This window comes from Aplysia californica, unplaced genomic scaffold, assembly GCF_000002075.1.
Source record: "Aplysia californica isolate F4 #8 unplaced genomic scaffold, AplCal3.0 scaffold00227, whole genome shotgun sequence".
NCBI lineage: Eukaryota > Metazoa > Mollusca > Gastropoda > Aplysiida > Aplysiidae > Aplysia > Aplysia californica.
Window position 1 is genome coordinate 757,802 of NW_004797497.1, and position 16,946 is coordinate 774,747.

The 16,946-nt window shown below is 40.0% G+C and overlaps 1 protein-coding gene across 1 annotated transcript in view; it reads left to right on the forward strand.

Moving 5' to 3' along the window:
- Window positions 1-13,844: 13,844 nt before the first annotated feature.
- Window positions 13,845-16,946, forward strand: part of LOC101850724 — a 27,514-nt gene continuing 24,412 nt past the window's right edge. Inside the window, exon 1 of the mRNA XM_005099840.3 lies at window positions 13,845-14,234. Coding sequence (XP_005099897.1) covers window positions 14,192-14,234 — 43 coding nt within the window. The 5' untranslated portion in view covers window positions 13,845-14,191. The remainder of the gene's footprint in view (window positions 14,235-16,946) is intronic.

The window sequence follows — 16,946 nt, forward strand, 5'->3', positions numbered from 1 at the left end:
ATTCTATATGTTTGTTTTTAAAAGGTCTGGGAGCGAAGAGGACTGAGCCTTAACACTAAGCTCAAAGTGTATGAAGCAGTAGTTCTACCATCCTTGCTCTACGCCTGCGAAACGTTGACAGTCTACAGCCGGCATGCCACGCAGCTCAATGCATTCCACATGAGATGCCTCAGGACCCTGCTTCTAGTCTAGTAACATTTTGGTTTGACCTTGAAGAAATTGCTTTAAAGCTGTCTTTTGGAAAATAAGTAGATGGCACCAGTCTCTAAAAGATTATGAAGAATCGAGGAGAATTGAAAGGCGCATTTTTTTTCAAAAAAATTAAAATTAAAAAGTTGCGAAATTCGTTTTTCAAATTCCGTTATTTGTGGCAACTTTCGCTTGCCATACACTGATCCTGCACTTGACCGCGAACTTCCTCATTTCTGAGCGCATCGAAACAATGGCAGCCGAGGCGACGGCAGAGTCAAGCCGGTTTAGTATGGCAAACTAGTAATACATGTAACACAAACGCGCCATTCCCGCATGGCTTCATGTGTACAACAATTATAACCTTTTATCTTGTCTTACGGCAATAACTGTAGGCCTATTATAATAGGCTTCGAATTCTTTTAGTGCGCAAGGTAAGATTGTACACGTTCAGCTTGCCACCCCCCCTCCCCCAATGTTTTCATTGGCAACTGGTAGTGACAGTCCAACCAAAATAGCATAGCGGAAGTAGAGCTAGTATTAGAGTTTCACTTGACGATTTTAAAATGCCATCATATTATTGTGTTTAGAAGCAAGAAGAAAAGACCTGTATTATCTGTGGAGAAGGGTTTGATGCCAGGCCAGTTACGCTTACATAAAAGGGGTGCAAAACCATCAACATCATCAGTGCAAAATTTGGAGAAGCTGTGTTTGCAAAGTCAGGTGACAATGTCCATAAGACCTGTAGAGATTACCACACTAACAGACATTATTTTCCATCAAAGGATCCAAAACTTGCAGAGTCACCTCGGAAACGTCGTGCACCAAAACAAGTCAGAGAACCTGGAAAATCCCTTTGTGTTTGTTTTGCGGTCAAAAGGCGAAAAGAGGCAAGAAAGGCAGAAGCGGTCATCCTCTGATTTATGTACAGACAACGCAATTCCAGGACTCTGTTCTGCTTTTTTGCAAGAAGAGGGGTGAAACAGACAGATGGTCAAGAGAGGTAACAGGCAAGATAGAATGCATGCAGGATCTTTTTGCTCGTGATGCTGCCTACCACCACGTCTGTTACACGCATTTCAGAGAATGGAAAGGAGTACCTGCTATTTTTGCGAGTGGTGAGCCTGCTGCAAAAAACATGTGCTCTGGGCCTGGGTGACCGGGAATGAACGCTGTTTGGAAGCTTTCCAAGCAGTTGTTAATTGTCTGGAGAAGAAGATATAGAGCAGGTGACTGTCCCAGATCTTGTTTACCTCATGCACAGCAAGTTGTCACCCGAAGACGCAGCCTACTCTCCCAGATACATGAAAGAGAAATTACTGGAGCATTATGGTGACGGCATTGTCATTACCGAGAAACTCGACGGGACTCCAGACGTTGTCACATTGAAGGAAACTGCAAGTTACATCCTTGCGGAATTTTACAAGCAGCCCAAGGTTGATGATCCTCAGCAGCAAAAAATTCACATCATAAAGACAGCCGCAAGCCTCATCCGTGGTGACATCAAGACAAAGGTATGTTCAAAGGACACCTACCCAGACATTGGTGCAGAAGACCAGCTGTCCTTCCTCCCAGAATCACTCCATGTCCTGATTTCGAATATTTTCAAGGGGAAGGACTTTCCAACAAAAACTGCTGCAATAGGACAAGCCACAATGCAGGTTACCCGACCCAATACAGTTCTTGCAACATTACAGATCGGATTAGCTGTCCAAATGCATAAAATGTTTGCATCACGGTTTTGGTAGATACCCTCAATCACCTTGGCTTCTGCTCGTCATACAGGGAGGTGGGTAAGTTTGAGAAGAGCGCAGCTGTGGAACAAGGCACTGACCTCCCGCCACTCTCAGAGGGTGACAATGTCCAGTTTGTGGCAGACAATGCTGACCACAGCAACAGCAACAATACGTGGTCACAATATCTTTCTCGGCATGGGCATCATTGCCGTAGCTACACCAAAGCGAGACGAATCCAAGAGAATCCCGAGAAAATACGTCAAAGTCAATACATGTAAGACCATTGCCACCGGATGAATTGGAATCTATTTCTACAAGTATGTTCGTGAACTTCTCTTAGCCCAAACACGTGTATTCTCTCTCTGTCTCTCTCTCTGATACTTCTGTGTAAATTTTGATATTATGAGAACACCTGTTTTATACTACTAATTTGGATCTAACGTCATTTCGGCCAATGGCCACATGGAAAATAAGAATGGGAACAAAGGATGTGCATTGCCAGTGTGTGTGTGTGTGTGTGTGTGTGTGTGTGTGTGTGTATGTGTGTATGTGTGTGTGTGTACGTGTGTGTGAATGTGTGTGCGTGTGTGTGAGTGTGAGGAGGGAGGACATTACAAGCAGTGCCCCCCCCCCCCTCACCCTCTCCCTCTCTCTTTCTGTCTCTCTCTATCGAATAACCGAATAAATTCGGAAATAATCGAATAAATTCGTATGGCCATAAAACGAGTCGTAAATCAAGTTTTCAAGAAAACACTGCATTCGGACAACTAACTCTAACATAACCCTCAACTAACCGTAATCAGGGGAGCAAAGCCCTCCCATCCTCTCTCCCTCTATTGAAACGAATTTCTTCGATTATTTCCGATTTAATCGATTATTCGATTTTGACCGCGCAATTGAATCATTGCCTTTATTCCGCTAAAAAAAACATATTTTGCCCCATTACATTTCCCTCAATTTTTGCTTGTGAGAAGGGTCATGTATTTCCAGTTTAAAAAACATAAAACGAGCTTTAAAGCAATTAGTTCAAGGTGAGAGCATATCCGGCCAAAATATTACCAGACTATTCGTATCAAGTGACAAGACAGAGTCCCAGACGCTATCCTACTGCGCTCTAGCTCCGATGGGCCGGCCACGTTCACCGCATGGACGACTCTCGCCTCCCAAAGAGGTTACTCTACTGTGAACTGACCCTAGGCAAACGTTCTCTCGGCGGACAGAAAAAAACGCTTCAAAGATGCCCTGAAAGCATCCCTGAAGAGTTCTGACATTCCCCATACCACCTGGAAAGAAGCCGCTCGCGATCGCACAGTTTGGCGTTCTTTAGTAAGATCGGGAGTCGCCAAGTTCTAAGAAAGACACATCAGAAAGAAAGACAGCAGCTGAGAAAAGACCGAGAGACCCCTACCTGCCAGCCTAGTTCAGCCCCAAACATCCCCTGCTCCCGCTGCATCAGACATTTCCGATCGAAGATCGGCCTTATCAGCCATCTCCGCACACACCCCATCCCTCCAGTGATGTGACGTCAAGGTCATCTTCGCCAGCGAAGGACAAATATCATAATATACATATATATATATATATATATATATATATATATATAAATATATATATATGGATAGATACATATTATGTACATAGATACATAGATACATACTTTATATATATATATATATATATATATATATATATATATATAAATAAGATATTAATTATAGTTTTGCTTGGGTTTTTTGTTGCTTTTTTAACTTTTGTTTGGTTTTTGTTTGGTTTGTTTGAGGTTGTTTTTTTCAGGGGGTGGGGGGTAGAGGGTTAAATTAGATTAGCCCTTATTATAAATTACATAAACTGACAAATATATTAAGCAAACACACTTACGCATACTCATTAAGATGCAAACACGCGCGCGCACGCACACACACACACACACACACACACACACACACACACACACACACACACACAAACACACACAGACACACACACACGCACACACACGCACTCACACACATCAGGGCATAAAAGTATAATGAGCCAGCAATGCCATTTTGCGAAAGCGGAAATGTGTACTTTCGGATGCTGTTGATAGGCCATCAATTTAATATTAACAACCCGCTGTGAACAGTAAGCTTCTCCCATTGAATATCGATGGCTATTTCCGTACATAGCCTTTAGTGGGAGAGGTGGGTGCGAAAATAAACCAGAGTAACTTCAAATCAGAAGAACACGAAGAAAAATATCAAGAAGAAAATACCACCGGAATTACAACAGGCTTAAAGCTAAAAGGGTACACAGAAAACAGAAATCTTATACAGTGGGGAAAACAAAAACAATTGGATCGTAAACGCATAAGATGAAACGTTTGGAGATGTTAACAATTATAAATATTATTTCAGAGAAAGTGAATCATCAAACATTAGGACCACAGAGTTCACGTATGCAAAAACAGACAATGAGAAACAGAGCACTACCAAACGAAGCGTTTACATGAATTTTAAAATATATAATTTCCAGGCAAGGTAAACCAATAACATTGAGAGTGATAAATGGTCACACTGGCAGTATTAGAGTGACGGATGAGCCCTAAGGAAAAAAAGAATGATAATGCGTTGTTTGATTCTTATTTATACAGCAAGTGTCACCAGCAGATACTAGGATTGTCTTCTTGTGTAGGAATTCTTCGTTTTCAAATTAAGGGTGCACATTGTGTTTTAAAGGGTCGCTGTACACTGAAAGAGCCGGTATGCCTGAAGTATGTCATTGTGGAAGCTGTTGAATATTTTCTTTAATTTTATTGTGACGCTCCACGAGCCTCCACGGAGTTTGCCCTATAGAAGAAATGTGTATTATCAAAAAGATCAACAGCGCGCGGGTCGATAAGTTCTAACGTTTTACTTTACTTTTATCCTCCGCTTATACCCTTTTGGGTGTGGCGGGAAGAAAGAGACGTCTCTCTGCCACCAGCCGGAGAGCTTGGGTCATGGGGATGCCATGAGTTGTTAGTGTTTCCCTGACTCCGTCTATCCTGGTCTTTTCGATCGCCCTCTAGCCTTGTTGCCATTGGATTTTTTAAAATGTAGGCAAGATTTGCTAAAGTGGTGTGTTGGTAATCGCATGTGATGTCCGAACCATTTGATTCTTTGGTGTTCAATGTAATGCTTGACATCATTTGTGCCCACCATTTCTCAGATTACTGAGTTTCTAGTTTTGTCTCGCCTGGTCTTGTCTACTGCTTTTCTAAGATATCGCATTTCATATGTAATTCTCTGCTGCAATGTCTTGTTCGTGGTCGATGTATGGCATTGATAGGTGAGTGTTGGGATGAATATTATGGTGTTGATCATTTTGAGTTTTGTTGTCATGGGGATGTGAGGATGTTTCAGAAGTGCAGTAAACTGGTAACTAACATTATTTGCCTGTTATACTGGTGTTTCAATTTCTCTGTTCAGTCGCCCGTCCTTTGTGAAAATACTTCCAATTACTTAAATCCTTGGACCTGTCTGAGACTGTTGTTGTTGATGTGTATCCTGAGTGGTCCTGGCTTTCTGCTTACTTTCATTGTCTCTGTTTGGTTGATGTTGATCTTCATGTCGTAGTTGTTACATTCTTTGCTTAATCTGGTGATGTGGGATTGGAAACTTTGTTCATCTTTGTGTGCCATGCTTTTGTCATCAGCGAAGAGTTATTCAGTTAGGGCTTTTGGTTCTGTGTCGGCCTCTTTCGTAATTCTATCCATATATGTGATAAATAGTAGTGGTGATAGGACACAACCTTGACTTACTCCGGATGTTATCTCGAACCATTCTGTGAGTCCGTCTGACGTTCTTACTGTACGTATGCTGTTCTCGTAAAGGGCACAGATGTTATCTAGAAGTTGAACTCTAACCGTGTAGTTTTTGAGATCTTTCCATAGCTTGTTTTTGTTCACTCTGTCGAACGCTTTCTCCTGGTTGACAAATACTACGTTTAGTTCCCTGTTGTGTTCTATTGCCCTTTCGCACATAATAGATCGTAGGGCAAATATTGCTTCGGTGCATCTTCTTCCCTTTCTAAATCCCATTTGGGTCTCAGTCAGAAATGGTTCAACTTTGTGTCTTGTTCGCCATTCCTATATCTTGGCGAACATCTGCCCCTTTGACTTAGCAGTGAAATGCCTCTATACATTCCACAGTATCTCTTACTGCCTTTCTTCTTCCAGATTGGTACTATGACCGGAATTTGCCAGTCGCTGGGAACTTTTCTTTCTGTCCATGCTTTCTGGAAGATTTTTGTGAGCCAAGTTATTCCAGTTTCACCAAATGCTAGGATATTTTTTGGGGCTTGTTTTAACTACTTTTCTGACCTCTGATGGTATGATGGTTGGTTCTTCTTCCTCTGGGTGACTTGGTTGGAATTGTTTGTTTCTTTGCTTTTGAGTGGTACTCAAAATTTCTCAGGTATATTCCCTCCATTTAGATTTGATTTGGAGCTGTCAATAATTGGGTTTCTTGTTTTGTCATTAATTATAGCTGTCGGGTCGTACGGTTCTTCTCTGAGTCTCATTGATTTTACCCTTTTGTAAAAGTCATGTGGTGATTTATGGCACAGTTCGCTTCGTTGTTCTCCATATTTTGCCCATGATTCATTTTTTGATGCTCTAACAACTCTTTTGCAGTTCTTTTTTGCTAGTGCTTGTCTGTATTGCATGTAGTCGTTTTGGTCCTTGGATTTTATCCATTTCTGAAAAAAACATCTTTTCTTTTATGGCTTCTTTGACGCTGGCATTCCACCATGGTGTTCCTTTAATGGATCATCTCCCTATTCTCTTCTTTCCACATACTTTTATCCGTGTTAATGATAGCACGTTTTTAAAGAGAGTCCATGTTTCTTCAACGTTCATTGCACTGGTGTCTTGGTTTTCTAGTCTCTTTAAAATCTCGTCCTCAACTTTCTGCACATTTCCCTCTTTATTGAGTTTTCGTAAATTAATTTTCTCTGAATGTTTCTTCTTCTGTTTTCGAGTGGGGGTTTTCTCTCTTTACTCGTCATCATCACTGGTCGGTGATCTGTATCAAAGGTGATATTTGGGAATGATCTTGCATCAGTTGTTTTTGTTCTGCGAGCGATTCGTCTCAGTATGAAGTTAATCTGTGAGGAAATATCTAGTTTGTGCCATTTGTATCACGACTGCGTTTGACTTGTCTGTGCTTGTAAAAAGTATTTGTGATGTATAATTCATTCATACTCTGCACAGACAGCTAATAGTTGTTCCCCCATTATAGTTATAATCTGAACTGCTGTCCCCGTGTTGTCCAAAAGGTAGCTTACCCAAGGTGTCCTTTTTGGGCCTACGTGTCCATTGAAGTCTCCCATTATGATAAGTTCCTCCTCATCAGGTACCCTGTCTATGGTGTCCGCCAACTTCTGAAAAAATATTTTCTTTATCTTCCCTTGAATAGACCAGACCAGACCATCAATGATTTATTTATAGAGGCACCAGCCATCCATGTCCATGTGCTGTTTTAGTCTCTTTTTCCTTGGTTCCGCTTCTATGTACCCCGTATCTATCCCTGGAAATCGCCTATAATTCACTGTAATTGCCTCCCCCCCCTCTCATCACCCCCCCCCTCATAGTGTCATCATTTATGTTACCGTCTATTTTTATCGATAACACGTTAATGGATTAAGGGCAGTATTAATGATAATTAAGAAAAAAAACCATCAATTGAACAATAAATAAATAAATAAATAAATAAATAAATAAATAAATACATACATACATAAATAATAAATAAATAAATAAATAAATAATGCTAATGATTATCATAATACAAATATTGAGAATGAAAAGAAGAAGAAGAAGAAGAAGAAGAAGAAGAAGAAGAAGAAGAAGAAGAAGAAGAAGAAGAAGAAGAAGAAGAAGAAGAAGAAGAAGAAGAAGGAAGAAGGAAGAAGGAAGAAGGAAGAAGGAAGAAGAAGAAGAGGAAGAAGAAGAGGAGGAGGAAGAAGAAGAGGAGGAGGAGGAGGAGGAGGAGGAGGAGGAGGAGGAGGAGGAGGAGGAGGAGGAGGAGAAGGAGGAGGAGGAGAAGGAGGAGGAGGAGGAGGAGGAGGAGGAGGAGAAGGAGGAGGAGAAGAAGAAGAAGAAGAAGAAGAAGAAGAAGAAGAAGAAGAAAAAGAAGAAGAAGAAAAAGAAGAAACAAGGTCATAACATCAATATAAAAAACAATAATACTAACAATAGAATTGATTTGAGTAAAATAATGAAATAATATTAAAATAATAAATGGAGCAATATTATTATAAATCAAAATTTCTAAAAGGACACTATTTGGAATCCGCAGATTGTATGGGATCAGATACCTTGTATGAATACGTTAAATTAGGTAATTCAATCCATACAATTTGAGGTTATATGTTCTGATCACCATTCTTTTTTTTTTCAAGAGGAAAGCAGATGTCTATTCTCATTTTGTGTTTGGTCATTCTATTGAGTTACATCTATAAGACCAATCTCCTCGTGGTTTAAGGAGTGGAAATATGATGTATAAACTCAACTATTGCATTTTTGTTCTTTTTGTAGAGGGTCACATCCTTTTACCGAAATCCTCTTGTGAAAGGAGTGGAAAGAAAGATGTAGAGACCCAATTTTTTAATCCCTTTCAACTTGTAAAGTTGCTTGTTTTTGTTTTGTTTTTTCGACATGATTTCCTCCATACTTGAATTAAATGGATTGAGATATATTCACATATTTCATTCGGATAGAGAGATAGAGGGAGTGGGGAATGTAAAATTATAATGCTTTTATATATTAAAGGTATTATTTAAAAATAATAGCCATGATAACGATGATAGTAATAACGATAACATAACGACGGTGGTAATAATAAAAACAACAATAATAACAATACCAATAATAGAAACAACGATGAATAACAATAATACTACTACTACCAATAATAATATCTTCCCTTGAATATGTATCGTTACAAGGGGCGTAAACTTTGATGATAGCTTCACTTTTTGTGCTTTCTGTATTCTGATTTTCGAGATCCTTTCTGATATTATTTCTTTTTCTATAACTCTTTCTGCCTTGTCAGGTTGTATTATGAATCCCACACCATGAATGTATCTCTCTCACTCTCTTTCTCTCTCTCTCTGTCTCTCTCTCTCTCTCTCTCTCTCTCTCTCTCTCTCTCTCTCTCTCTCTCTCCCTCTCTCTCTCTCTCTCTTTCTCTCTCTCTCATATCTACTCCACTTCATATTAATACGTCATTTTGGTGTATTTTCTTGGTCCCGCTTCCTTTTAAACGGTAATCAGACAGTCCAAGTATTGGTATTCTCCATCTTTTCATAAAAATAATAAGTTCTGGTTCTTTTGTCTTTCAGGCCACAGATGTTAAGAGTCCAAATCCTTTCGCATAATCATTTACCGTTTCCAAGTCGTTTTCCGTCTATACTAGTCTGTTTCTTTCTTTCGTTAATTTTTTTGTATTAGTATTAAACAATCCGCTGCCGACCTGCAAAGCCTGTCACAGTTTTACCAGAGCACCGTTAGCCTGCAGCTTTTTGGGGGTGACCGGTTCTCCTTCACGGCTAGCATGTCGCCTCAGTGGCATAAAGCCACACCGTACTTCGTTGAACCCAGCAATCCTGTACTTCGTCCAGCTTTCACCTCCCCGGAGGTTAGTTCTAAATGGGCACTAAAAGACAAAAAAATACAATTATATCAGCATGACATCAGAAAGTGCAAGAGCTCTTGAAACTTCTTACGAGAGGGCGCACGAGATATTTCTGATACGTCATTGACATCCAAAGTGTCAGATCACGCACGCTTTCACCTTGCACAGCCCAAACAACAGAGAACAAATAGAGAGGTAAACCTATCAAGTCACATGCCGACAACATCTGCGACTGGACCTAAAGGGCAAAGTACTCTTATTCCTTGTCATCCGTCAAGAAGTCTAGGATCATCTGGTGTAAATGTGTTTCCATACTACTAACACGGAAAACGGTGAACCTGCTTTCATATTCTCTTACCCATACGTACGAAACGCTTTGTTAAACAAGCTAAGAGCTGTCACTAATTTATAAGTTCACTGAAATAAGGTCAAAATGCTTTTATATTGTCTGGCCCGTATGTGTTTGGAACGCACAGTCTAATAAGCTAAGATCAGTCACTAATTCATTAGACTCCTTCAAAAGAAATCACGAGGTTTATAGATTTTTAGGAATACAACTATTCTGCTTTTGTAAGGTTATGTGGAGCACGCAAGAGTCTGTTAATTTTTAAGTATAAGGAGGTTTGCGAGATTGGGTGCACTCGTGTGTGCGTATACTTAAGTGCACGTGAGTGTGTGCATAATAGATAACGTGCGAGTGTTTAAATGTTTGTGTATGCGCGCACGCACGCTGGCGCGTGTGTGTGAGTGTGTGTGTGTGTGTGTGTGTGTGTGTGTGTGTGTGTGTGTGTGTGTGTGTGTGTGTGGAGGGGGGGGGTAGAGAGGTAGACAGAGAGAGAGACACACACACAGAGACCGAGAGAAACACAGAGAGAGAGAGAGAGAGAGAGAGAGAGAGAGAGAGAGAGAGAGAGAGAGAGAGAGAGAGGTGGAGTGAGCGCGTGTGTATGAGTGTATGTGTGTGCAGGCGTGTTTTTGTGTGTTTGTATGTATGTGTTTGTGTGTGTGTATGTGTGTATGTGTGTGTGTGTGTGTGTGTGTGTGTGTGTGTGTGTGTGTGTGTGTGTGTGTGTGTGCGCGCACGCGTGTGGGTGTGTTTGAGTGTGAATGCATACTCTTTAAAAAAAGAAACTTGACACTTGGTGAATTTTGAATATTAGGAAACGCAAAAAAAATTGTTAATATCAGGGACAGAGTTTTGTAAAGGATCAAGTGTTGTCGCCAAAAAAAAAACAATAATCACCTGCAGTGCACATCGAAATGTCCGTGTAGGCGAATTTTTACTAAATCCCTAATGTCGAGCTTGATCACTTTCTTGTGTACAATAGTGTACTGCAATTCCGCATTCTGTAACCTCTCTCACTGCCGTACAAAAAGCCACAACAATGACGGTTCCCGCTGTCCATGTAGTATAACCGTAGACAACTGGAAAATGCCAAGGTTGACTGATGCTGAACGCAATAATGAAAACGAACGATTGGAAGTAGAGGTAACTCAGCGAGCCGTGGCAAGGCACTTCGGCGTGTCTAGACAGACCATTGCTGTGTTCTGGACACGATACAACAACACTCAAGGAGCTAATGACAGGCCTAGTTCAGGTCGACCTGGGGTCACTACTGCGGCCCAGGATCGTCATATCCGTGTGCGCTACCTTCGAGATCTTACCTCAATAGATCGTCTACAGCTGCTCAAATCCTTGGCCATGGAAGAATTTCTGACCAGTCAGTCTGCAATCGTCCGAGGGAGGCAGGATTCTTTGCTCGAAGACCAGTTCGACGTTACGTTTGTCTCCATTTTGCCCAGGTATGTGGGGACTTCCTGTGTGCCAAAAACATTCCGACTCTACCATGGCCTGGCTGTTCACTGGATTGGTCTCCAATCGAACTCTTATGAGACGAGTTGAATCGACAGGTGTGACAGAGGAATCCGCCATCTCAGAGACTTCCAGAGCTGTGGCACTCCAGCATGAGTGGCAGACCATCCCGCAACATGTTATTGCAAACTTGATTGCATCCATGGGTTCCCGATGCTGAGCAGTGATCAAAGCAAATCGTGCTCATACCAGGTACTGACTTTTCGTGTACCCCATTTCGTTTACAAGCTTGTGTAGGACATTCGATTTGTTTACTACGGTTAACGTTTTGAGAGCGTGTATAGTTAACATCTGCCAGAACATTGCCTCATTTGTTCTTTTTACCATGTTTGCTTTATTTTTAAAAATCAGTTTTAAAAGTGAGGAGTGTCAGGTTTCTATTTTGAAGAGTATATGACTATGCGTGTGTTAACACATGCGTACAGATGAATATGAATAATTAATTTATGACTTCGAATGTCCCTTGACTAACCTATTAAATTCATTATTCATGCGAAGCATGTAAGCCACAATTGAGGACTGGGCAATATTGAACCTACGAATTATTATTACTTATGCGGGTCACACACAACACGGGCCGTCCTTGGGATTTGTGATCCGTAGACCATCCATGAGGCTGCATTGAGGCCGCCTTGAGTTTTGTCTTGAGGCCGGCTGAGGCGACCTGGGCCAAATGGACACAAACCGCACAGGCCAGGACAATGCAAACCTAGCGCATTTCGTCATGGCGACTAAACAAGACTAACATTTTGCTGGCAAGCCTAGACAAGCAAAAGAGGCTCTGACTTTTAAAAACAATGGCTTCTCCCTAAGTCTAAACACACACACACATCAACTGTCTTCGTGAATTGGCTAAGTATTCTTCAGACTACCTCATTTTTGTAATTGCACTGTTCTTATCTACGTTTGCGTCAAATGTTTTCAAGAAACTAAAGAGCTCCTCACATGCTTTGTCCTAGAGTTGTTTGTTACTGAACTCGTTGCAAATAATGTTCCAAGGGCCTTGATGTTTTTTGTATATTATATCAATAAAGTCCTGAAAATTGTCTCTCGAGCACGTTGCCATTTTCTTAGACTAATACACCTACTCAGCACACTGGCCTCATGGAAATTACAGGCGAGGACAGAATTCAGTCACGCCGTGTTCAGTTCTCGCACAGGCCGGGGATTTGTTTTGAATTCGGCCTGGGCTTTGTCCATGCTGGGCCTGTGTGAGGTCTGCTCAGTCCAATTGAGGCTGGACCTTGAGGACGGCCTGTGCCGTGTGTGGCTGCCATTAGGCTTTTTATCATTTCTGCTTTATGATCAGTCTGAATTTTTCGGTTCCGAGACTGGGTATCTTCAACTAAAAGGAATAACTAACAGTTGAGCAGATCCATGGAAATCTATTAAAAGCCAGAAATAGGGAGCGAGGCTGTGCTGGCTGGAGCAACTCCTAAAAATAGATACACAGTAAATGGGTCATCTATGAATACTTGTGGTCAACGGGGCTCAAGAAAGAAGTACCTCGACTTCAATAAACGTTTTTAACATTTGCCTTACAAAGTGGTGCAATCAGGCCCCTGTCTTTTTTTGGGCATATTATACAGTTACTGGTATCATCTTGAAGCTTGTTTATTTTTCTTGTTTTTTGGTGAATAAAAATACCCATTTACTTTTAATGTAAGTCGAGATATCTGCTAATTTTTATTGAAGGAGGTGGGGGTCGCCTGGTGTCAGAATATTAGTGAGAAAATGGCTGCCAAAGTTGACAGACTTTCAATAATTGAATGACCGTGGAAACTGCAAATTTACCTTTCTTTTGGTGCCTTTGATTAACGTCTTTAAAAAAAAGTAAAATCCACACCAAATGTGGCTTTAAATGTATATGTAAAGTGTTGAGCCCAAAAAAGGAAAATCTAAAAAAAATGCTCGAAGGCCAGAAAAATGCGGGTTTTTTGTTATCAATTAGTTTTTACTAGCGTCCAATCTCATCACGATGCCTCACATTGTTTAGTTAGTTCGTTTAGGTTGAGCAGAAGTGTGTCTGATAGTGTTACTTCATCCAGCAAGGTGCCTCTAAAGATAATAGACTGCCAATCGGTTCAGGAAAAAAAGGTAAAATAAAATCACATTATCATTCCATTCAAAAATAAATAGATTTGGGTAAGCTTTCTTTCTTTAAAACAAATAATGATGCCAAATTTGTCCGAGATATGCTCACACATAATATCTTACAATCAAACGCATTTCGGCTCTTCAGTGCTAAGAGAGGTTATTGCATTGATAAGAGGTTGTGTCGCTGATCGATGGCCATTCGAACAATTGGTCCTACAAACCGGTTAGTGTTTCGAAAACGATTAAATCGAAGATACTCGAACACAGAAGTCACCCGCGTACGTTGCGAGCGTGCGAAGAATAACAGAGGGAAAAGCAGCGCAAAGTGCTCGCTGGATGTGAGTGGAATTGAACCCTTGAAAATTAGAATGATCTATCGCGACTCGAAATCAAAACTAACTTTTCAGATCATTAAAGAAATTTCTCTCTCGTCTCATGATTTCATGGAAGTCAAGTCAAAAATTCTCCAAACTGGATCAAAAAAAAATATTTTTAGCTATAAATTTGTGAACGGGGAAAGTCCTTTTCTTGAAACGGATACAAGTGAAGTTAGACCTCTCGTATTCCTGTGGATACAGTTGTGAGTTATCTAAAGACTGTATCGGGACGGACCTTTTTCAAAATTTGAATCTGGAACCATGTTGTGCGTCATACTTAGTGCTTTGGTGATTCTGCTGAATGGTTTGTATACGATTACGTTCTTGTTCACTTGTATCTTTATTTATTTATTTATTGTTGTTGTTTTGTTTTAATTTTAATTTTGTTCTTGAAGCATTAATATCAAAATTGGTACGTTCAAGCTTCCAAATTTCTCTAAGAACATTACTGATAAGAGAACATGCACAGCAGTGTAAATCTATCTATCTATCTATTTATCTATCTATCTATCTATCTATCTATTTATCTATCTATGGGTGAATGGGCATTTGAATATCAAGGCTCCAAGATCTTGAATGCTTTGCCAAGTGCTTTAAGAGAGATTAAATCCTTTGATTCATTCAAATGTCAGCTGAAGTCATTTCTATTTTTAAATTAATAAGATTAATATTTGCAGTAATTTTCTTTTAGTCACAACACAACGTTTTATGTTAATATTGTATTGTATTGTAAAGCGCTCAGAGCCTGTGTACTTGAATCGGGGTTGAGCGCTATATAAATGTCATTTATTATTATTATTATTATTAAAATTTGCTGACAACTCTGCCTTTCAGAGATATTTTATATCCTCAATAATGTACAAAGAAGAAATAGAAAGGTTTATACAGTGGTGTAAAAGCAATTATCTTGAACTGAATTTCTCTTTAAAAAAATAAAAAATGGTAGATTCAAAGTCTGATCCCCTCCCATAAAGAATAAATCAACGGTGAGTAGGTTGAAATTGTGCAAGCTTGTTAGTATCTCGGATTCACTGATGGTTATAAATTAAATTGGTTTAAGCATGGCCAAAAAAAACCTGTAACAAAACAAAAGACAACAAATCAAAACTATTAAGTTATGCATTTTATGTTAAAATTTAAGTTATTTAAAATTCGAGATACCTTCTTGGAAAAATACTATATCTCCATATTACAACGTATAGATCTAGTTTCTTTTGGCATCAGTTGTTGATGTTCTCCACTAAAAACAGGCCTACCAGTGCTTCTTTCAAGGGATATGGTTTTCTCGTGGTCTTGAGGTTGCAGTGTTTGCCTCTCATTCAATGGGTCACAGGTTTGAATCCTAACAGGGACAGGAAATTTTCCTCTCTAAACATATCTCCTTTCACCTCCTTTCCTGCTCTTTAACCATGTTCTGTTGTCTGCTTTCGTCTCCACTTTCTGCCACCACCTACACACTCTTAGCCCTCTTTTCTGAGCTCCTGACTCTTAATGCATACTTTATATTGCAACTCCTAGGCTCCTTCTTACTGCTGTCTTTCAGGTACATCCATGTTCTTATGGTAGGTAAGATCTACCATCTAGCCTTCTCAGATAAGTTCGAACATTCGCAGAGTTCGTGTGTGCAAGTTGCGTATGTTAAAGATCCCTTGCGTATGCTTCGGCCGCCACTCGGGCAAAAAATTCAAAATTAGTTCCTACCAAAAACGTACAATTCCTCAGGTGTCCCGCGCGTTCATATGACCATAATATGCAGTTGCAAGCTCGTTAAAATACTTACCAAAACAAATACAACTGACGCAACGCCCCAACAGGCAGTCGGAGATCACCACCACCATCAAGTGCAAGATCTGAATCTGACATCTTCGATCATGGTGCTCTAATAAAAATTAAAGAAAACTTACATTATCTTGGTGATTCTCCGTCACCCATCTGTTCATGTTTTTCAAATAGGTTTCTCTGAATATGCCCCTACCTTCTTTACCTTCTATTTTCCCAGTGAGAGCTAGATTTTCAAAGCCTTTATTTCGATTCAAATGCCCCAGAAACTGCCTTTTTCGCCTTCTAATTGTGTGTAATCATGATAAAACTAGGCGCTCTTGAGGAATTCAAAATGTTCCCACCGTTTGGACAATTTCGAATTAAAAAATTTCGTTCTAGCTTATCTTCTTTTACACCCTTTTAAGAACATATTTCTGTCTAAATTTCAGTGAAATGCGTTATTTGACGCACAGTTTTAGGCATCGGGTTGGAAATCGTTCCCTAAAAACGAAATGCGCCTAATTCCAATGCATCGTGACCCATATTTATATAAATTTGCAGTTTCCAAGGACAGTGAAGCAGTAATTGTAGTTACCAGACTTTGGCAGCCATTTTCTCGTTAATTATTTTTACCTCTAACGCGAAGCGTCCCCCATGTCCTTCAATCTCAGATATTATTCTCGTATTGAAGATAGATGGATGTTTCATCAAAAGCAAGACAAACAAGCAAGTTATCAGAGGATATCAATTACTCAATATTCCAAAAGCTTGACGATCGCTTGATTCAACTGTGTCGTGACACTTTGTTCTTATTAGTAAGCGGTTTAGGAAGGCCTCTTTCAGTACTTCGTCATTTGATTTCTTTTTCGTTCATGAAATTTTCAAAGTCTCCCTGAGAAACCAGCTTTCTGTTGTTTTTATTCCATTTTTCACTATCTTTGAAAATTGTCCCGCAATCATAGCCGTATCAAGCAGCTCGCATTGTCAAAGTCGAGCATGTAACAGCAATCCTCGTCTTGAAGCTATTTTGTCCAAAGTGCATTCTTTAGTTAAGTGCACTTTGGACAAAATAGTTATAATCTCAAGCGACGCAACTTTCTTCCAACTTCGCTAGCTCTCTGTGGAAGCATCCAATCAGTATAAAATGTTTGTCCTTTCTTTTAAGTGGATCAACAAAATTGCATCCTAAACCATATCTTTGTGACATGATAATTGAATACGAACCATTTCGAACGTTTAAGATCGCCCCCCCCCC